This window comes from Vitis vinifera, chromosome 17 (assembly GCF_030704535.1).
Source record: "Vitis vinifera cultivar Pinot Noir 40024 chromosome 17, ASM3070453v1".
NCBI classification, from domain to species: Eukaryota; Viridiplantae; Streptophyta; class Magnoliopsida; order Vitales; family Vitaceae; genus Vitis; species Vitis vinifera.
In genome coordinates, this window is record NC_081821.1 from 9,472,995 (window position 1) to 9,495,456 (window position 22,462).

The 22,462-nt window shown below is 40.0% G+C and overlaps 2 protein-coding genes across 2 annotated transcripts; both read left to right on the forward strand.

Annotated features, from left to right (window-relative positions):
* Nucleotides 1-1,305: 1,305 nt before the first annotated feature.
* Nucleotides 1,306-3,602, forward strand: LOC100241707 (U-box domain-containing protein 19-like). Its single transcript, XM_002279953.4, has one exon. It carries the CDS (start codon nucleotides 1,368-1,370, stop codon nucleotides 3,405-3,407), a length of 2,040 nt encoding a protein of 679 aa, XP_002279989.1. The 5' UTR covers nucleotides 1,306-1,367; the 3' UTR covers nucleotides 3,408-3,602.
* A 14,999-nt stretch (nucleotides 3,603-18,601) lies between these two features.
* LOC100267214 (protein DELETION OF SUV3 SUPPRESSOR 1(I)) lies at nucleotides 18,602-22,369 on the forward strand. Its single transcript, XM_002283070.5, has 3 exons — nucleotides 18,602-18,853; nucleotides 19,132-19,231; nucleotides 22,093-22,369. Exons 2-3 carry the CDS (start codon nucleotides 19,150-19,152, stop codon nucleotides 22,218-22,220), a joined length of 210 nt encoding a protein of 69 aa, XP_002283106.1. The 5' UTR covers nucleotides 18,602-18,853; nucleotides 19,132-19,149; the 3' UTR covers nucleotides 22,221-22,369.
* The last annotated feature ends 93 nt before the right edge of the window (nucleotides 22,370-22,462 follow it).

Below are 22,462 nucleotides of genomic sequence, written 5' to 3' on the forward strand. Positions count from 1 at the left end.
AAACCAACCAAAACAGAGATGGCTAGATCCAAATTCAAAACGACCAAAACCCGTTTCTCGTAGTGCCAGATTGGACCAAAGCTGAATGCTACACTTATGATAATTTATGTGAATACTTACAAAAAATGAAATAAAGCAGAGACTTCATAGTAACGAAACCTCTCAATTCAGAGATAGTCAGATGAATGAGTCACCATGACACGCATTGCATTAGTGTGACGTGTAAGGATTAAGCGCGTGATAGCAGTCACAAATTGGTTGGTCCACGTCCATCTTATGGCTTAGGCTTAGGCCTAAACCATTTTTTATTTATTTTAAATTTAATTATTTTCCTTTTCCAATCCCATTCCATGATGTATACTTGTATGTAGAGTCAACATTTTAATCTAATCTCATGTGTACACGAATGTGTGGCCACCAGGAGGTGATGGAGCTCAAGATTCAAAGATATTTGTTTGGAAGAATCTAGAAATCCATGGCATGGTGGGCAGGGCATACTCCTTTCCCTTTCGTCTATTAAGTGACAGCCTTTTTTGGTCCATTAAATGATGTGTTTACTGTTTACATTTGACCAACTTCTGGCGCTCAATCAACACTAACTGCCTTCAGTGCCTGCCAGATTTTTGCGCACAAAATTAGAAATTAACCACATGCTCTTTATATTAATATATATTTTTAACTATTTATAATTTTTAAAAAGGATAAATTAAAATAATTAAAAAAATATTCTTAGAAAAGGTATTGTTTTTATAATTGGATTTCAAAAATCGTCATCTATTAAAAAGTATTATAATTTTGGATAACATGCTGGAAAAGGTTTTTAGTTCCACGTCATTATGTAACATGTGAATTATCGATATCTTTTTAATCAATGTGACTTTATGATAATACTTTCACGTGAGATTAATAGTAAATTTGCATATTCCGAATCAATTTTTTAAATCATAGTAAAGACACGTAATTAAATTTATTAATGCACGTAAGTCTTTTTTTTTTCCAATACTCTGTCGGCTAAGTTGCTTCAATTGCTCTCTGCTTACGCCCACACAGAACTCTTCCCCGTTCTTCAGGGTACGCGTCAACTGAATGCAACTCCACGTGTCCGGTCGGTCAGTGGGAACCACAAATCAGTATCCATCAAGACCATCCCACCCGTACCTCCTCTGTATCTAGGAAGCAACGTCACCCAACTGCAGTTTCCCACGTGTCACTGACACGCGTCTTGGGAAATACGCATAATCGTCTGCCACGTGTCCTGCAGATACTCTGAAGAATCCCTTTTCTATATATAGATACTGATCGGTTGAATCTCCTCTATTTTCAGTTCAAAATACAGAGCTCCTGTGTCTTTTCCTATTTCTTCTTCAATGTTTCAAAGTTTTAACCGGTCCGACCGCCGTATTCTCAGTTTTCCGGCGGTTCACCCCTGCGAAAGCATTTCTCCAGTGACCCTTTTAGGCTCTCTCATCGCTCTCTCCACCAGCATACTGAATTACCAATCAAAATCCTTCCCAACCCAGAAGCGAAATGCGCGGGAAACACTTCGCCAAATCGGAATTCTGTTAATCTTTTTCGAAGAAATCCAGGACCGCCGGTCGGTTCTGCCGGACTCCGTTGTCCTCTGCTTTTCCGAGCTCCATCTCGCTTTCCAGAAAATCCAGTTCCTGTTAGAAGACTGTAGTCGAGAGGGAGCTCGGCTTTGGATTCTGATGAAGTCTCAATTCGTTGCGACTCAGTTCCGGGTCTTGATTCGGGCGTTTGCGACGGCTCTTGAGGTTTTGCCATTGAATTGCATTGATTTGACGAGTGAAGTGAAGGAGTTGGTTGAACTGGTGGCCAAGCAAGCCAGGAAGGCGAGATTTGACCTCGACGCTAACGACGAATGCGCTGCCAAGGATGTTATATGGATTTTGAATCAATTCGAGAAGAGAATTGAGCCGGATATGAGTGTTGTGAAGAGGGTTCTTGATCACCTTGAGATTCGAAGCTGGAGTGAATGTAACAAGGAGATAAGATTCATGGAGGAACTGAGCTTGGAATGTGATGAAAGAGAGGTTACATTATTGAAAAGTTTAATGGGGTTGATGAGCTACTGCAGAGGAGTGATGTTCGAAGAAATAGAGTCTAGCGGCACTGATCAAACGGAGGGGAGGTGCAGCGTGGAGATGCTTAGTTGCTTGAATCCTGAAGATTTTCGATGCCCCATTTCTCTCGAGCTAATGACTGATCCAGTGACGGTATCTACGGGCCAGACTTATGATCGGTCCTCAATTCAGAAATGGCTCAGAGCTGGGAACATCATCTGTCCCAAAACAGGTGAGAAGCTGATCAACAAAGAATTGGTGCCTAATTCTGCTCTCCGAAAGCTTATCCAACAATTCTGTGAAGATCATGGCGTTTCACTAGCAAAAACAGAAACCCAGAATAGTAACGCAGCAAGGACCATTGCCGTAAACAGTCCAGCAGCCGCAGAAGCTACAAGATTTCTTTCAAAATTTCTTGCCAGAAGACTAGTATCTGGAACAGGCGAACAGAAAAACAAGGCTGCTTACGAGATTCGTTTGCTTGCAAAATCAAGTGTCTTCAATAGGTGTTGCTTGATCGAGGCCGGCACTGTCCCACCTCTCTTGAATCTCCTCTCTTCCACAGACGCACCCACGCAAGAGAACGCCATTGCAGCTTTACTGAAGCTCTCTAAGCATTCCAAAGGCAAGAAAGTGATCATGGACAGTGGAGGGCTGAAGTTGATACTTAAAGTTCTCAAGGTGGGACCCAGGTTAGAGTCCCGGCAGATAGCAGCTGCGACTCTGTTTTATCTAGCTTCAGTGGACAAGTACCGATCATTGATCGGAGAAACACCGGAGGCAATCCCATCTCTAGTTGAACTGATAAAAACTGGAACAACTATTGGGAAAATGCATGCAGTTGTCGCAATATTTGGACTGCTCCTATGCCGGGAGAATTGCCCCAGAGTGCTCGCAGCTGGAACCGTTCCATTGCTGGTTCATCTTTTAGCTTCTTCAGTGAAGGAAGATCTGGCAACAGAGTCATTAGCAGCTCTGGCAAAACTTTCAGAGCATATAGACGGATCACTGGCGATCCTAAGGGCCTCGGGCTTACCTCTAATTACAAAAATTCTGCAATCTTCTCCATCCCGAACAGGAAAAGAGTACTGTGTCTCAATTTTGCTGTCTCTTTGCATCAATGGCAGCATAGAAGTGACAGTTGATTTAGCAAAAGACCCAACACTAATGACTTCCCTATACTCCCTTGTGACTGAAGGCACCTCACATGGCAGCAAGAAGGCCTGCTCGCTCCTCAAAATCATACATAAATTTCTGGAAACAGACTCTTCTGGTCTGAGGAGTTCACAAGTTCCACAGGAAAGGTTCCTTCGCGTCCGGTAGCCACACTGCCACACATTATTTTCTAACATCTCCTCATGTAAATAGATACATGCTGGTGTGCTCAAACTCGTCTTTCCAATTTATTTTCGCAGATTGAAGTAAACTGTATTAGCTCAGTTTTTTGAAGAGCTATAGGTGCTTATCCCCTGTTTTTGTGGCAATGAAACAAAGCTTGGTGATTTTTTTCCTTCAAAAGTCCTTCATACTTTTTTCTTTTTGGTCAATTTCTTCTTAAAAATGGTTACGGGTAAGCTTGAAACATTCTATGATCTTAATCCCACTTTAGAATATTGTTAAAATTTGGGTTTGATAAAACATTTATAACCTATTAAGCATATTGATTACGTTTGACAAAATAATTTAATCACAACTTAAAGTTTAAAATGAATTTTATAAATTAAGGACTTAATATGACTTAACAATTTAAACACAATTTAACTTCCATTATTATATATTAAGAGGGTGTGTTGTAAAACTTAATATTTATTACTTAATGAATACGTTGCGTGTTTGGTAAGGCTATTTATTGACTTAATATCACTTAATGGTTTAATTTAAGTTTAATTTAAGTCATTAAGTATATTAAACATATTTGGTAAAATAATTTAATATTATAATATAAAGTAAAAAATGATTTTAAGGATTAAGTAAAAATATTTAACTTATTCTTAATGTCAAATATTTGTAGTAAAACGATGTTTGTTTTTTAAATTTAATGTTGAATACAATTTGCTTTCAAAGATCGTTTTCTTTAACTTTTTTTTTTTCCACTTATTACTTAATTTTTAAATATATTTGGTACTTCACAGATATAAAATAATAAAAAATAAACAACTTAATACTAAATACTATTAAGTTATATTTAAAGTTAAATTAAATTAAAATCTATTTATATTTAAGTGAAAAAACAAACACGACCTAAGAGTATAATTTACAACAATGATTCTACATTTGTAACTTATCTTTTATGATAAATATTTTTGTACTTGTATATTTATAATACTTTAAATATAAATATTTAACAAATAAATTTATGGCTTAAGATTAGAAAAAATATAAATATTAGTTAAAATTAGTGAGGGTAAATATGTGGATTGATGATTTAAAATAAAATTTAATTTTATCAAACAACTTTAATATTTAAAAATAAATGATAAGTTATAAGTTGTTAACTTAAAACTTATTACTTAATTTTTACTTCAAGTATTAAGGTTTTTTTAGTAAAGTTAATTTGAAATTTATTCTACATAATCAAATTTACATATTTGCCTTCATTAATTTTAATAAATTTTTATTTCCATTTAATCTTAAATAATAAATTTGTTCATTAAACATCCATATTTAGAAACTGTTTGGTAATTATTTTAGGAAGCGCTTCTAACCTTTCTAATACATAAAAGATAATATAAACGCGCTTCCTACAATCACTATCGAACACATTTTTAAAATCTTAAATGAGTAATAAATTTTGAGTTGTTAATTTATAACTTATTATTTAATTTTTACTTTTAAGTGCTAAGATTGTTAGGTAAAAGTTAACTTAGTTTTAAGTATTACTTGAAATTGTTTTTGACTTTAAGTCATACTATTAAGTTATTTGATCAAATATACTTAATTTACTTAATGACTTAAATTAAGTTATTAAACCACTTTAATTTATTAAGTTGGTTTACCAAACACCTACAAAATAGTTATCTTATTTTTAATATCAAATATTTTTTTTAATCTTATTTGCCCACATCTAATGAGAAATATTTAACAACCATAACTCCACAATCATGAGTCATTTTTAAAAGTAAATATTTTAGGGTTATCTTATATATCTACGATACTTTAAATTTAAATATAGATGTTTAAAAAACAAAATTTTTGCTTAAAATTAATAAAAATAAATATTAGTTAAAATTAATGATGATAAAAGTTAATTACAGAAGGTAAATATGTCAATTTGATAATTTAAAATAAATTTGAAGTTAATTTTACTAAACAACCTTAATATTTAAAGTAAAAATAAATAATAAGTTTTAAGTCAATAACTTAAAAAGAATTTAATTTAAAGTCAACTTAAGTCATAAGTATTAAATTTTATCAAAACCGATTGAAGTTAACTATTTTAACTTCATACTTAAAATTATTTTTAACTTCAAGTTGTGCTATTATGTTATTTTACTAAACACGTTTAACCTATTTAATGACTTACATTAAGTTATTAAGTCATAGAGTTGATTTACTAAACATTTTATATGTATTATTAGGTTTTACCAAATGCCCTCTAAGAAGACTTTTAATAAATGAACTTATCGACTTATTATGACTTAAAAGGATGTTTAGTAAAATTTAATATTTATTTTTTAATATCTTTGGTTGGCTTAAAGTTAAATTATTAATGTTAAGTTGTTAATTTAAAACTTATTACTTAATTTTCATTTTAAGTGTTAAAGTTGTTTGATAAAATTAATTTAAAATTTATTCTAAATTATTAAATTGATATATATACTCTTATTATTTTTAACTAATATTTACTTTTTTTAAAAAAATCTTAAACAATAAACTTATTTGTTAAACATCCATATTCAAAGTATTAGAAATGCATAAGATAATAATAAAATATTTATTATTAAAAAATGAATTGTGAATGTGGAATTATACTTGTAAAATATACTCTCACTAAATATGAATAAGTTAGACAAATAAGATTTGGAATTAAAATAAATTAACTATATTGACTTAACACTTAAAAGTTATTTTTTATTTTGAAGTTATGATATTAAGTTATTTTATCAAATATGCTAAATCAACTTAGTGACTTAAATTAAGTTATTAAATCATATTAAGCCATTAAAATTGATTTACCAAACGCCCTTTTATTATGCTTAATAATTTAAATTGAATCACTAAGTTAAAAAGTTAATTTATCAAATGTTCTCTTAATACCTTCATTTAAGTCATTAAATAATTAAACATACTTGATAAAATAACTTAATATCATGACTTAAAGTTAAAACGAACTTAAAGTATTAAGTCAAAATAATTGAATTATTCTTAATCCTAAATGTCTTTTGTATAATTTATTCATATCAAATAAGAGTCTCTTTTACGTCGATGACTCATTTTAATAATAAATATTTGTAATTGTTTTATGTCTATGTTATAATTAATGAGAATAATTAAATGTTAGAAGATGTTTAATAAATCAACTTATTAACTTAATATAAATTAATGATTTAATTTAAGTTAATAAGTATATTAAGTACATGTTTGTCAAAATAACTTAATATCATGATTTAAAGTTAAAAATAATTTTAGTAAATCAATTTAATAACTAATAATTTAAGTATAATTTAATATAAAATAATAATAAATATTAAATTTTATCGATTACACACTAGCTCTAACTATGTAACTAAATGTAAAGTTTTCAAACTATTCATTGGAAAGTTACAAGTAAAAACTTATTAGTTATGCAACAAACTTGAAAAACAAAGATTATTTTGGGCACACATGTAGGCTATTGGGGGGCTCATTACTTCAGTCGAGATAATGAAAAATCATTTCATCTTTTTAATTGAAACTTTAGGTTGTTCTTGGAAAAAAGATAGCGAAAAAAATTATTCACATTGCAAGAAATAACAAATTGAAAAAGATTAATTTCCACCATTCATTATGTTTTTATTTATTTATTATTATCTTACTTTAAGATTTAAGATAGTTATTTTGGTAAACGGAAACGGAATTGTTAGAGCCAATGTTCCTTTCAAAAGGGCATAATCGAAGTATAGTGTTGAATTCGATTCATTTTTAATTAGGCCTTGCCCTTGTGTCTTTAGGGGTTATTACTTCGTTGGTAACTCAACACATGTATTCTTTATGGACTTATGTGTTCATAGCATAAGACTTTACAAGACATAAGTAAAGAAACCATAACAAATATAAGGATAAATATAATGATAATAATTGTTGGTGCCTGGTCCAAAAAGAGGTGCTCGTCTAAGTCTAAAGAGTTAGATGGAATGGTCACTGTGTCTTTCTGTCTAGACTACCCGATAAGTAAGTGGATATGTTTTTTGCATAAAACGATGTTTGGATGGGTTGTCGAGACATGCTCCTCTAAAGCTTAAGTTAAAGAGTTGGTTTGAGCAAGTAAAGGGTTTTTAGAAAGAAAGCAGAATACCTTTTTTGGATTGTACATGACTACTTATCCTTACTCATGTGTAATGTATTTTCAAATGTCTTAATAACACTTTAATTGCGTTTGATTGTGCATTATTATGACATTAATTGGTAGAGCACAATGACTGTTTTGCATTGATGAACCGCAAATAATGGAATTTATCATCCTAACAACTACATCAATTATGGCAAGTGCCTGGTGCACAATCAATGCTTAAAGGTGAGTAAATGCGTGGAGGTTAGTCAAGTGTCATTCTCACTGTCTCCGTTTAGGAGTGTCTGTCTTCCTTCTAGATATAGACGGACTATCCATTCGGCCTTAAGCCCTCCTTCCATACGACTAACAAGGTGGACGAATTAGGGAACGTTTTTACTGTGAGGGACCCACAATAATGATATTTTGTGTGATGAGATCATATTTTAACTTCTTGGTTGAAATCCTTATTGTTGATACCTCGCGTCTTTGATGATCCACGTAGTTGCCAGATGGATGGACGCGTGATTTCAACTCATAAATGTTCTTGATCCAGTCGTTATACCTGCAAGAAGGCATCCGGACAGGGTGTCCGGACGCACCCTCCGATGGTTTTGTTAGCCATGGTCAGAGAGAGGGATATAAATCAGTTGGCCTTTTACCAGGTATTAGGAGGTTACCAGGGATCGCATTCTCTTCGTGTGAAGGCCTATATATACAGCTTCAGGGGTACTGTTCCTCTCATTAATGGTGAGGAGATATTTTATGTTGTTATGATGATAATAGGCGTTAGTAGGAGCATCATCACCCTATAAGTGGCTGTCAGAAGCCATGGTAGGTGATGCGGCTATCAGAGATCGTGGGAAGTGGTCATGTAGAATGATCGTGGGAAGTGACTTGCTGTCACTTCATCTTGTCTTCTCACTCTGCAGGTGACATGATGTGGGCCATGGCTATTTGTTGTGATAGCGTGTAAGACTCGCTTTACTTTAATTGATGATCCGGACGATTATACCCGGATGACACATACTGATTATCCGGATGTATTGTGAAGTGGATGCATTATGAAGGTTGTCCGGATATCTATGCTCTGCCAGCGTCGTTTGCTCTTCCTTGGATAGGAGAAGCTGAAACGTCATTTGCCTTTCCTTGCGACGGTCCGGATAGGAGAACTGCATCATGCATATCCTTAGGGGAATCCGGATGGTGGTGGTCCGGATGATGATGGTCCGGCTGGTGACACGTGCCACGTGTCACCGTGAGATGTGTGCTCGCGTGTTTCCTAGAGGGAGGGGTCCCTACATTGCCCCCCTTTTTAATTTGACTATTTTGCCCAAAAAATGGGCTGGTTAAAAAAATAACTGGCTTTTTGAAACTTGAAGAGGTCTCTTCGTCTGACTGGGCCACGTGGCGAGTGTGGGTGCGGAAGCCAAAAAAGGCCTTTATGACGAGCCGCCGACTCTGGGTATTCCCAGGCAGCATGTCGTTTCAATGATAGTTTGTTTGGACGTTTGGCTTTCCGAGGGCCTGTCCCCCTATAAATAGCGCACTGTTGCTTCTTTTTGCATTTTTTCCTACTGCGTTTTTTTTTTCTGAGATTACTTACTTTCTTATTCCTTATGTGCTTTCCTTTGCTTTTTTGAGTGAAAAACCCTAGAGTTTTTCTTGCCGGTGATTTTGTATCGCTACATCAACCTTTCTTCTCGGAATTTCTATTTGGTACGTGTACTTTGATTTTTGTTTTCCCTTTGTTGCGCTTGTTTGTTTAGTGGCTTGATTTCTGACTTGTTTTGGGTAAATCGCTTGCGACTGTGTGTTGAATGCTGGTGTTTGTTGGTTTTCTGGATTTACTGTGCTTTAACTGTTGCACTCCTTGTATGCAGGTTTCGGTGCAATCTTGTGCTAAAAAGATGTCTTCAAAGAAGAAAAGTGCTTCATCTGCCCGAGTTAGCAACGCTCATGAGAAGTCCACAGAGAAGCTGAGCGTGAAGGAGTTTCGAGATCGATTCTGCATTCCAAATGGTGTAATTGTTGAATTTCTTCATGGGGAGGATGTGGTGTCTACTGAGAAAGCCGAACAAGATACCATCATCTTCTCCAAGGAACAATTCAACGCGGGGCTCTGGTTCCCCCTGCCGGCATTGCTCATGGAATTCCTCCATTTTACCAAGATTCCACCCGTCTTCATTCATCCCAACATCATCCGGGTGTTGATGGGATGCAGCATTATCAACATGCTGTACAACCTCGACCTCACAATGCTGGAGGTGTTCTTCGTTTATTCGCTGAAGAAGGCGAAAATTGACATCTTCAGCCTGTCCGCGCACCTGCCTTCTCTTCAATTGGTGACGGAACTGCCCGACTCGACGAAGGGAGGGGCGAAGGGACGGGTGATGGTCCGGGGTGCGTGGGCGGGGTCGAGGCATCCAGCGAGACCCTTCTCTCCTAACTATTCTTTAAAGATTCCGGGTAAGTTTGCTTTGCGACTTCTGTCCGGATTTTTACGTTGTTGTTTTCTTGTTGATCTCTCCGGATGGTATTCTCAACTTTTGTTGCTGTTAATGCAGGTGCGGAAAAAATGGGCTACCTCGTGGATTGGGTGGAAAAGGCGTCTTTTGACTGTCTCAGCAAGCTTTTTGAGATAGACGCCAAGAAGAGGCAGTGTAAGACGCTGCTGACTGCGCGGAACCTGACGGCGGTCGTCCGGGAGCCCCAAGAGTACGTCACCAACATTCTCCCTAGGAAGATGCCAAAGGAGGTAGTGCCTGGGGAGCATTATATTGTGAAGGATCTCCCGATTTACGAGGCGTCAAAAGAGGCTGACGCTGAAAAACGCCGAGTTCTCCTGGAGGATCGGGAGAAGAAGAAGAACGAAGGGACCCTTCGGAAGGCTCCCGGACAGAAACGCGACGCAGACTCTCCTCCAAAGAAAACTCCAGTGAAAAGGAGGAAACTGGTGAAGAAGAATGGGAAGGACGTGAAGGAGCCCACTCCTCCCAAGGAATTTGCTCCTCCGCCCATTATTCACGAGGCGGAGGTAATGATAGAGGAGTCAGTGAACCCTGCCCCTCATTCCATCTTAAGCGGATCCGGACACCTTACGGGGCTGAACCACTCAAGCACCTCCTTGGCAGCGGTTGCGTGTCTAGCGAATTTGGCTGAGGAAGCTGCGTCTGTCAACCATCCGGACTCCCGTAATCCTGATGCCGATGCAGCTGAGGCCGTTTGTACGACCCCCATGGAGGAAGCGGGAGCAAAAAGCCAGAGTCAGCCCTCTGACGATCCGGACCGGCTGGCTCTTGTTCTGGTGATAGGGCCACCCTCAAAGAAGCCCCGCTCGGTGAGCAATCTGAGGTCCGGACTCGAGCGGCAGCAAGAGATTGAAGTTAGTTGTTCATCTGCCCACGACGCTCATCCGGGTGGGGGGGGGGGAGGCGAAGTGGAGATGGTAACTGAGACTCTAGCCGTCCCGGTGGTCGTCCCGGCTGAGGTTGCATCCGGGGAGGTCCATCCGGCCGTAAATGTTGAGGCCCCTCATCCGGAACAAAAATCACCTTCTGCTGCTTCATCCGGGGGCGGACCTGTTAATGACGCATCTTGCTCCTCCGATAACTCTTTTAGTTATGCGGAGTTGGAAGATAAGCTGAAAGAAATTCCACCCGGCTCGCCTGACATCATGCCCTCAGCCCAGATGTTCGAGAATGTGGAAACGGTAAACTGTTTTTCGTGCTTTTTGATTGTTTTGTCATTTTGATGTGTTGTTGTGGTATGATTTATAACTTTGCATTGCTTGTTTTCGTGTCAGCTGGTGAGTGGTCTCCACGGCATGGCCCAACAACACGATCTCTTTGCTGACCTGCTGCGGACCACTGATTATATGAAGATCTTCGCCTCTAGGCATAAAGAAAGTGAAAACCAGCTGCGCCTGAAACTGGAAGAGGCTGAAGCTAGTTTATCCACCATTCGAAAAGAAAATGAAGCCCTCCGGGTGGATTTGGCTGAGGCAAAGAGCAGGGAGGAATCAACGGCCGACCGCCTGCATGAGGCAGCAGATGAGATGGCCCAGCTGAGGGGGGAGGTGAGGCAACTCCGGACAGAAGTTTCTATCGAAAAGAAACAGAGGGAAGATTTGCAGCTGCGCTTGGTTGCACAAAAAGAGGAGCTAGAACGGGAGTTTGCTGCATAGAGGGAGGAACTTGAAGCAGAATATAAAAAAAAAGTGGATGATACATTCATCTTTGGGTATCGGTGCTGCATGAAAAAGAACGGTATCAAGCGGGATGTGCCTTCAATTCCTCCGGGTGAAGAAAAGAAACTTCACGACAAGCCTGCTCCCTGATAGCTTCTCTTTTTGCAATTTCTTCTGTAATCTTCTTTTGTATTTTTTGTGGTCCGGAGACCTCCTTGTACATACTTTTAGCTATATCAATAAAAATACTTCTTTTCTCATTTGAACTTGTCTTTGCTTTTTTATTGATAATACTGCTTTAAATTAGACACATTCCATGGTCTAAGTAATGAAGTTCCGTCCAACTTTTGTAAATGATAGGCTCCATTGTTACTTGCCTTAGACACTATATAGGGTCCTTCCCAGTTGGCTTGGAATTTCCCTGCACCCACTTCGATAGTATTTTCAAAAACTTTTCTAAGGACTAGCGTACCATTTTTGAAGCTTCTTGGCCTCACTTTGCGATTGTAATGTGCTGATGCCCTTTGTTGATAATCTGTCATCCGGATGGCCGCGCTTTCTCTCACTTCATCCGTCCAATCCAAATTTCTTCCTAATTCCATGCTTGCATCACTCTATTTTGCCGCGTTAGTCCGGATAGTAGGGAGACCTATTTCGGTAGGAATGACTGCATCCATTCCATATGCGAGAGCGAAAGGAGTATTTCCTGTTGGCCGTCCGGGTGTAGTTCGGTAGGCCCATAGGACGCCGGGTAGCTCCTCGACCCATTTTCCTTTGGCTTGCTCAAGCCTTTTCTTTAAGGCAGTGATTAGGGTCTTGTTTGTGGCTTCTGCTTGCCCATTGCTTTGAGGATATCGTGGTGTGGAGTATGAGTTCCGGATGTTCAGCTCCGAACAGAAATTCCTGAATGTGATGCTATCAAATTGCGGACCATTGTCGGCTATGATGGTTTGGGGAATTCCAAAACGGCAGATAATATTTTTCCATACAAACTTGGTGACATCCTTGTCCTTGATGCTAGCATATGCTTCAGCTTCTACCCACTTACTGAAATAATCCGTGGCGACAAGCAAAAATTTCTTTTGGGCGGGTGCAGCTGGGAGAGGTCCCACTATGTCCATGCCCCATTGTGCGAAGGGCCATGGGCTTGAGATTGATTTTAACGTTGTTGATGGCATATGTGGAATGGGAGCATACCTTTGACATTTATCACATCTTTTGACATATGCTGCCGCGTCTTTCTTCATTGTTGGCCAATAGTATCCTTGCGAATGAGCTCTATGTGCCAGAGATCGTCCTCCCGAATGATTTCCGCATATTCCCTCGTGTAACTCAGCTAACACATACTGGGCCTCTGACTGCCCTAGGCATTGAAGGTAAGGTCCTGTGAAGGATCGCTTGTGCAGGTGCCCCCCAATCAGGGTGAAACGGGCAGCTTGCACCCGGACTTTATGTGCCTGTTTGAGATCTCCGGGTAGAGTTCCGGTCCGGATATATTCTGTGATGTCATACGTCCATTCTTGGCCATCCGTTTGGTTTGTCTCAATGGTATTGCAGGTGGAAATTTCTGCGACAGAGGGGTTGAGTTGCACATGTATGGGCAATAGAATGACTTCTTTGATGGGGAGGGAGGCAGCTATGCCGGCCAAGGCGTCAGCGCGCCTGTTGTCAACTCGCCTGATTTTTTCGATTGCCCATTCGGTGAATTGCTGTAAGGTGTTTCTTACTTTAGCTAAGTATCGCGCCATGCGTGCGTCTTTAGCCTCATATTCCTCCTGGACATGCTTTACCACGAGTTGTGAGTCACTGTAGATCCGGAGTTTGGAGACGGATAGAGCAAGGGCGAGGTCCAATCCGGACAAGATGGCTTCATATTCTGCTTCATTGTTAGAGGCAGAGAATCCCAGCCGGATGGCTTGTTCCAAATGTTCCCCAGTTGGGGACTGCAATAGGAGCCCGACTCCAGAGCCTGATGAACGTGAGGCTCCGTCAACTCGCAGAGTCCACCATTCTTTTTTACTTGATTCGTCATGCTGGCCGGGTCTTCGGGAATATTCTAGCACGAAGTCAGCCATTACCTGGCCTTTCATGGACAACCTTGGTTGGAACTCGATTCCAAACTCGCTTAATTCAATGGCCCATTGTAGTATTCTCCCGGTTAAATCTGGCTTGTGCAGAATATTGCGAAGGGGTTGATCGGTTAACACGATCACCGGGTGGGCTTGAAAATAGGGCTGAAGCTTTTGGGCAGCGCTTCAAAGGGCTAAGGCTGTTAGCTCCATTTTTGAATATCTGGTTTCTACGTCTGCCAATGCCCTGCTGACATAGTAGATAGGCTTCTGCTCCTTGGGTGAGGGGCAGCGGAATAGAACGGCACTGATTGCCCATTCTGATACCGCCAGATACATGTACAATTTCTCCTTTGGGATGGGGCTGCTCAAGATGGGTGGTTGCATAAGACAATGTTTAATCCTTTCCAAAGCGTTTTGGCAACTGTCCGTCCACCCGTGTGCTCCAGCTTTTCGTATTGCTAAGAAGAAGGGTCGCAACTCATCAGTGAAGCGGGCTATGAAACGCCCTAACGCAACGAGCTTGCCTGTGAGGCGTTGTAACTCCTTCTTGTTCCTGGGAGGAGGTGTTTCCATGACTGCCTTGACTTGATCCAGGCTGACTTCTATGCCCCTTTGGCTGACCATAAATCCTAGAAATTTGCCGGTACTCACGCCAAAGGCGCATTTAGAAGGATTTAGCTTCATGCCATACTTTCATAAGAGGTGAAAAACTTCTTGCAAATGAAGGATATGCTGCTCTCGAGTTTTGCTTTTAACCACGATATCGTCAATATATACCTCTACCGAGTGGCCTATCAGAGGTTTGAAGATTTTAGTCATCAATCTTTGATAAGTGGCGCCAGCATTTTTGAGTCCGAATGACATGACTTTATAGCAATAGAGGTCGTGTGGCGTTATGAATGCTGTTTTTTCTTCGTCATCCGGGGACATGGGGATTTGATGATATCCGGAGAAGGCATCCAAGAAAGAGAGCATCCTTTGCCCGGAAGTGGAATCCACAATCTGATCTATTCGTGGCAAGGGAAAACTGTCTTTTGGACACGCATTGTTGAGATTGGTATAATCTACACAAACTCGCCATTTTCCTTCTTTTTTGGGTACCACTACTACGTTTGCCAACCAATCCGGATAAGAAACTTCTCTGATGAATCCGGCTTCGAGCAATTTGTCAATCTCATTCCGGATGACTCTTTGTCTCTCCGGGTGAAAGCGCCTAATCTTCTGCCGGACGAGTCTGGCAGTTGAAAAGACGTTAAGCCTGTGAGATGCAATGGAGGGATGAATTCCCTTCATGTCAGAATGTGCCCATGCGAAGATGTCATGGTTCTGTCTGAGAATATTTTGCATGCCCTGAGTTTCTTCTTGTGTCATGAGGGAACTGACGTTCGTGAGGTGATCGCTTTCCTCCGAAATTTGGATTGTTTGTAAGGGATCTGCTGCCGGGGGATCTTTGTCCGCCGGACCTCATAATTGCTATTGGTCGTGTGCAATGCTGGGTTCAGGGGGAGATGCATCCTCCTGGTTAGCCCCTGCTTCACGTGCTATTTGATAGCATTGGCGAGCGGCTAATTGGCTGCCATATAGGTCGATTTGGCCATCGTTGGTGAGAAAACTCACCATTTGATGATATGTAGAGGGGATAGCTTTCATGTAGTGGAGCCATGTGCGCCCCAAAATGACATTGAAGGGTGATAACTCCTGCACTACTGAAAACTGTACGTTGAGAGTGACTGGGCCTGCTTGGACCGGCAGTACAATGTCTCCCAAGGATGTAGTTGAAGATCCGTTGAATCCGGATAGGATTCGTCCAGGGTTTTCGAGGCCTGTGAGAGTGTGTCCCATGTGGCTCATGACCGATGCTTGCACAAGATCGGCCGAACTGCCTGGGTCAACCAAGATACGCCGCACATCGAAGTCCCCAATTTCCAGGGATAAGATGAGGGCGTCGCGATGCGGCTGCAATGTCCGGGTGGGATCTACTGGTGGAAAAATGATTGTTCCATCTATGGGGCGAGGGCCCCCTCTAGTTAGCCCAGGCCGGATGGAGTTGATGCGTTCGCGTATTGATGCAGCTCGCAACAATTTTTGCCTCTTTCGCCTAGAGTCGTACTCCTCGTCAGATGGACCTCCGGTAATATAGTTTATGACGGCCTTGGGGGCAGCTGGGGCCCTAAGGTTCCCGGGGTTGTGATGTTGGGGTGCGTCCCTTCCTCCATTATCTGATCGGAGGTATTGCTTCAAATGCCCTGCTTTTATGAGTCTTTCGACCAGATACTGGAAAGATCGGCATGTCTCTGTTGTATGGCCATGATCTTTGTGGAAGGCACATCTCCTGCTACGATCCCTTGTGGACGGGTCCGTTCCAATGGGTCTAGGCCACTTGAAGTCGGACAAGTCCTGGATCATTGGGAGAAGTTTTTCATATGATATAGAAAGAGGTGTGAGAGGCGGCATTTCCGGGCGACTTGGCCCTTTCTGCCTTTGGTCAGACGGTTTTGGCCGATCTGGAGGTTTAGCATTTCTCTCCGTATTACTTCTAGATGGTCGTCCGGCAACCAAAACTTGTTGGGTAGCTGCACGTACGTCATCTTCGAGCATTGAATATTTGTTGGCTCGTCTGAATAAGTCATCCATCGTAATAGGAGGTTTTTTAGCCAGTGATTCGAAGAATGGAGTGCTTGGACAGATGCTTCGTTTGAAGATCTGTAGGACAGCATCCATACTGCAAGCCTCTACTTGAAGTACGGCTTGGCCAAATCGCTTCACGAATTCCCTCAAGGATTCGTTATCTTGCATTTTTATGTTCTGCAGGGTGCTGATATTTTGCTTGTGTCGTGCGGAGCACATGTATTGTCCCACGAAAGCTTCGGACAGGTCCCTGAAATTGCCAACAGAGTTGGGAGGTAGGCGATGAAACCATGAGAAGGCCTGTCCTTGTAGGCTGGCGGGAAATACTTTGCACAGCAGCGCATTGTTGCCAATATCGAGCGTCATGAGCTGTCGATAATGCATGATGTGATCGAAGGGATCGTTGGTTCCATCGTATGTGGAAAATTTTGGTACGAGGAATCCCCTTGGGGGCTCGTAATTAATGATATGAGAGCAGAAAGGCGTGGAGAGCATGTCATCCAGCCTTTTGCCGATGGAGCCAATGGGTGGCCCGTTTGGGATGTTTCTCCCAGTTGGTTGTTCCGTTGGGTGCGAATGAACGTTCCGCATCATGGGGGTGACTACGGGGTCACGATGCGGGTGAACGTTTTGCACCATGGGGTCAGGGCGTGGTGCCCAGGTTGTGGCCATTGGCGGCCTTGTTCTTCCAGGCTCTTGCGGGCCTAATCTCGCGCGTATTGAATGTGACAACTGAGATTTTTTATCACGTTGTCTTTTCGCTGAAAAGTGAGTAGAGTCTGAGCTTTCCTCACGGGGAGCTCGAGGCATAGGCGTGCGTGGCTCATGAGGTCTTATGTTGCATGCTCCTGGGATAACTCCTGTCGTCCCAGGATATATTGACTCCGGCTCTTGTTGAAGCCTTGAGTTTGCTGCTTGGCCCCTCGAACGTTGACGTCGAGGAGGCCCTGATGTTGAAGCCTGGATGCGTAACACAGCGTTTTATTCTCTCAATCTTTCTGTCTCCTGGAGGAGAGCTTTTAGCTGTCTTTCGCTTGCCAACTGTCTCCTTTCGATGGCTAGGCGCCATTCAAAATTATCATCCTCTCCCCTACCAGATGAACGGCTTTGGGAAGGTGTGGCCATCTTTTTTAGTGACTGAATCAAAGTAAAAAATTTCCCACAGACGGCGCCAATGTTGATACCTCGCGTCTTTGATGATCCACGTAGTTGCCAGATGGATGGACGCGTGATTTCAACTCATAAAGGTTCTTGATCCAGTCGTTATACCTGCAAGAAGGCATCCGGACAGGGTGTCCGGACGCACCCTCCGATGGTTTTGTTAGCCATGGTCAGAGAGAGGGATATAAATCAGTTGGCCTTTTACCAAGTATTAGGAGGTTACCAAGGATCGCATTCTCTTCGTGTGAAGGCCTATATATACAGCTTCAGGGGTACTGTTCCTCTCATTAATGGTGAGGAGATATTTTATGTTGTTATGATGATAATAGGCGTTAGTAGGAGCATCATCACCCTATAAGCGGCTATTAGAAGCCATGGTAGGTGATGCGACTATCAGAGATCGTGGGAAGTGGTAATGTAGAATGATCGTGGGAAGTGACTTGCTGTCACTTCATCTTGTCTTCTCACTCTACAGGTGACATGATGTGGGTCATGGCTGTTTGTTGTGATAGCGTGTAAGACTCGCTTTACTTTAATTGATGATCCGGACGATTATACCCGGATGACACATACTGATTATCCGGATGTATTGTGAAGTGGATGCATTATGAAGGTTGTCCGGATATCTATGCTCTGCCAGCGTCGTTTGCTCTTCCTTGGATAGGAGAAGCTGAAACGTCATTTGCCTTTCCTTGCGACGGTCCGGATAGGAGAACTGCATCATGCATATCCTTAGGGGAATCCGGATGATGGTGGTCCGGATGATGATGGTCCGACTGGTGACACGTGCCACGTGTCACCGTGAGATGTGTGCTCGCGTGTTTCCCAGAGGGAGGGGTCCCTACACTTATCATGCCCCACAGCATAGATTGATGATTTCTTCACGTAATTAGGTTTGTCCTTTGATGTAACAAAATCGATCCGAAGCCAACACCTTTGTTAGCACCTCAGCTACATGTTCCATGGATGCAACAAAACAAAGGACTCGTATTCATATTCTAATTTGTTAAATGGAGCGGGATCTTTGTGCTTCAATGCATGAAGTTTAAATTAAATGTAAATAGAAGGAATTAAATTTTTATTCAGTATTACATTTATTTTTCAACAAAACGACGTCGTCATACTGAAAATTTCCCAACATATGCACACTCGCTGGTAAGGTCCAGATTATTCTAGAAAAGCGATTCTTGACGTCCCCAGTAGTTACGAGTTCGTCCTCCGTTTGGCAGCTGAGAAAACAAGCCCGAGGAAGGTACGAGAATTTCCGTTATTTGTATTATTATTATTGTTGTTGGATTGGCTCAAGTAGGACAAAAAAAAGAACAGAAAAAAAGAAGAAACAAAAAGCCCTTAGCTAAATAATCTCACTAGGCACTGTTAGGTTTTTGTTTTCTTGATTTCTGTCTTTTTCTTCTCTCTGCCAAAAAAATGGAGCATTAAACTCAATTTATGCGAAATTTTTTTCTTGTAAATTTTCTTGTTCTGGAGTAGTAGCTCATTGGCGCTTCACTGGTTTGAGAAAAACTGCAGGTTTTGGTGAGGTTCGAAATGGCAACGGAACCTAAGGCAGCGGCTGAGAATGTGAAAATTGACCTATTCGAAGATGATGATGAGTTTGAAATCAATGAAGGTGTGCAACACATTTATTCAATTTCAGTTTTGATTTGCGATTTATGATTGATCCGTGGTTAATTTTTTAATCCTAACTTACGACTTAGGTAAATTTGTTTTGACAATTTGCTTGTGCACTGTTGGTCTAGGGTTGAGATATTTTCTTTAGGGAGAAAATGCAATTGGTTTTGTTGATTGGAAAGTTGTTTTGATCAGTTGGAATTGTGATTGACAGCCAGTATACCATCAATGTTCAAATATATGAGTTTGCTAATTGGAATTTTAGCTTCTTGGCTCCTGATAGATTGAAATCAGTTCAATTGGTCTGATACTATAAAATATTTATATTTCTAGATCAATTGGTGGTGAAAATCCTCTGTTTTTTCTATTACTAGATCAATTGGTGTGAGGGTCATCAAAGGTCAAATTTATCCATTGTTAAACTAATCCTTTGCTTCTTTGAGATTGCATCTATCAGTTTTGATATGAACTTATGGATTTTCAAATCCAAGAATAACATTTAGAGTTGGCTTTTAAGTGGATACTACGAAATTCTGATCATTTTATTTTATTTTTTTGGTTAAGGTGATTGATCATTTTGCACATTTTATTCTTCATGGTTTGATTCTAAGTGCTTAGAAATCACAACTTTTTATCAAATTTTGGAAGGCAATAAGAAAAAAAAAATTGAGTCTAAAATCTTATATTAATCTCCAAAGCCTATAAAATTGTTGAAGTTTTTGTTTGAGGGTAATACTTTTGACATGTTTTCTTTATGGGCCAATCCCTTTCAACCCTTTCTAACACTGGTACTGAGAAACAACTGGGGGTGTTGTTTATGAGGAAATTTCAATATCATCGAGATGTAATTCATCCCATTAAATTTACATCACAGGCGAAAGATTTATCATCTCTATGGTATGAATAACTCATACAACAGATTAGCAATCCGCCGCTTTAGTCCACTCAGCCATCTCCAGAAATTGTACATGCATAGAAATTCAGTAAATTGTCGATATCTTAGCTATTAACTATTCCTTCTTAGCTATTCATAATTAATATGAATATATAAAAAAACCTGCATCGTTAGCTTGGAAGGCTAAGGGTTATAGTTGACGTTGATTCATTTTATTTTTAACGTCTCTAATTCAAAACCAAACATGAAACTTTGGTTTTATTTGGCTCCTTTAGGGAGGATGGATAAATTTCCAGATTTAATGCACTGGGATGGAAGGATTCGAACCTTTGAATAGCGGGACCAAAACCCGTTGCCTTACCACTTGGCCACTCCTTGAAAAGGTTCTAACCCGTGGAAACGCTCTTTAATGGAACTTTAGCTTTAGCTGGTCATGACCAAGCTATTTTATGCTCTTATCGTATAATATGACTACAGGGTTAGGTTTTTCCTTTTTTACCTATTTCTAGTTCATGTTATTTTTTTCCCTACCGGTACCTTGTGATTTATTGTAATTTTCCTGTTACTATTTTCAATTTGCATTCATGTGTTTGTTTCTCTAATAATCTTTAATTTGAATATTGTGTTTGTTATTTATTCTTTTTGGAATCTTTGTCATGGATTTGGAGTAGTCATTAGAAACTAATCTGTAAATCAGATAAATGTTCGGATATTATGTGAGGCTTGCTACTATGTCATTATATATCTGCAAAGTTTATTTTTATTTCTTAAATTATTTTGTCCATTCTCTTTGCAATATGAATGACCTTTTCAGTTCACAAGTCTGAACCTTAATTGGTAATCTAAATTCTGATGTTGCCAAGTCCACAATGAGATTCACTCTCAAGAGTGGGAAGCTTTCCCTCTCAAGAATATAAACATTTCTAAATTATAAACACCTATGATGGGTGTTACCAATTAAGTTAAGAGGCTGGCCATGACAAGGAGTGAGCCCTATCTAGAACTCAAGTAGAATAATCATTTTAATCAATTTCTTGTGAATTCCCATTATCCTGGAATTGTTCTTATCGGTTTACTATGTTCATGTAGAATAGTTAGGTGGCCAAATTCTCACCCAGTGCTCAAGGTACCTGAATATCATCCTAACTTCTTTTGTGGTGCTCTCATCTTCTTGGACCTGAGTATTTAAATTTGTTCCATATACTAAAGCTTGGACAGGGAGTGAGCTGCAATGTAAAACTCAAGAAGAATAATAATTTTAATCAATTTCTTTTCAATTCTCATTGTCCTGAAATTGTTCTTGTCAGTTTACTAAGTTCACGAAGAATAGTTAGGTGGTCAAGTTCTCACCTTGTGCTTCCACAGTTTGAAAATTATTATTGGGAGGATGGACCTTGATTGTCATGTCATAATGTATGCTTAAATGGATGGGGAAGCTCTCTACTATATTCTTCGACCAACCCACAGCTGCCACTCTTTTAGCCATGAAAGCTTTTGGGGCGTCAATCCCAGGGGAGGGAGCTTCCTACTGAAATCTTCAACTAATCCACATCTACCTCTCCTACCACTCTTCTAGTGATGAAAGCCTTTGAGGGCATCAATCAAACTGCTGATTTTGAGCGTGAAATATTTTGGGGGCATCCCTCTACCCTAGATCACTTAAATACTAGGGAGACTTGAACTCAGGACCTTTGGTGCATTGCAGGAGGGTACTGCAGCTGACCTAGACCCCAAGGGTGTCATGAAAACATTTTTCTTCTTAGTACTTGCTTTGCTTTATTATTGGAGTCAGTATTTATGTGTACCAAAAGATAACGAGGGAATTCATATTTTGCATATTTGACTGCATGCCTGAAAAAACTGGATTGTATTTCTTGGTGTTATGTATTTTTGCTGGTTAATTTGTAGGAGCAGCAAGTGTCTCTGTTTTACCCTGTTGTTTTAATAATATAATTGAATGGCAGAGTGGGAGGATAGGGCTGAAGAAAAAGTAGCAGAGCAATGGGAAGATGATTGGGACGATGATGATGTCCATGATGATTTTTCTCAGCAGTTAAGGAAGGAACTGGAGAATAACATCAAGAAAAGCTAATTTCAATGATTTCGAAATTTGTTTTCTGTGGTCTCAGTTGAATATTGACCGATTGCTGTTTAAGACGAGAAATTCACAGTCAATGATTCTAAGGCTATGTTTGCCTTGAAAATATTCAGGAAAGAGTAAAAGAGAAATAAGTTTTTCTATCTTTGATTCATCATAAAAAAGAAAAAAGAAAAAAAGAAATATATGATAAAAAATAAATAAAATGAGTTTGAATAAGTATGTAAAATTAATTT

Coding starts and splice junctions, on each gene's coding strand:
- LOC100241707 (XM_002279953.4), top strand. CDS start 1,368: ATGTTTCAAAGTTTTAACCGGTCCGACCGCCGTATTCTCAGTTTTCCG.
- LOC100267214 (XM_002283070.5), top strand. CDS start 19,150: ATGGCAACGGAACCTAAGGCAGCGGCTGAGAATGTGAAAATTGACCTA. Junction 19,232..22,092: donor TGAGTTTGAAATCAATGAAG/GTGTGCAACACA, acceptor ATTGAATGGCAG/AGTGGGAGGATAGGGCTGAA.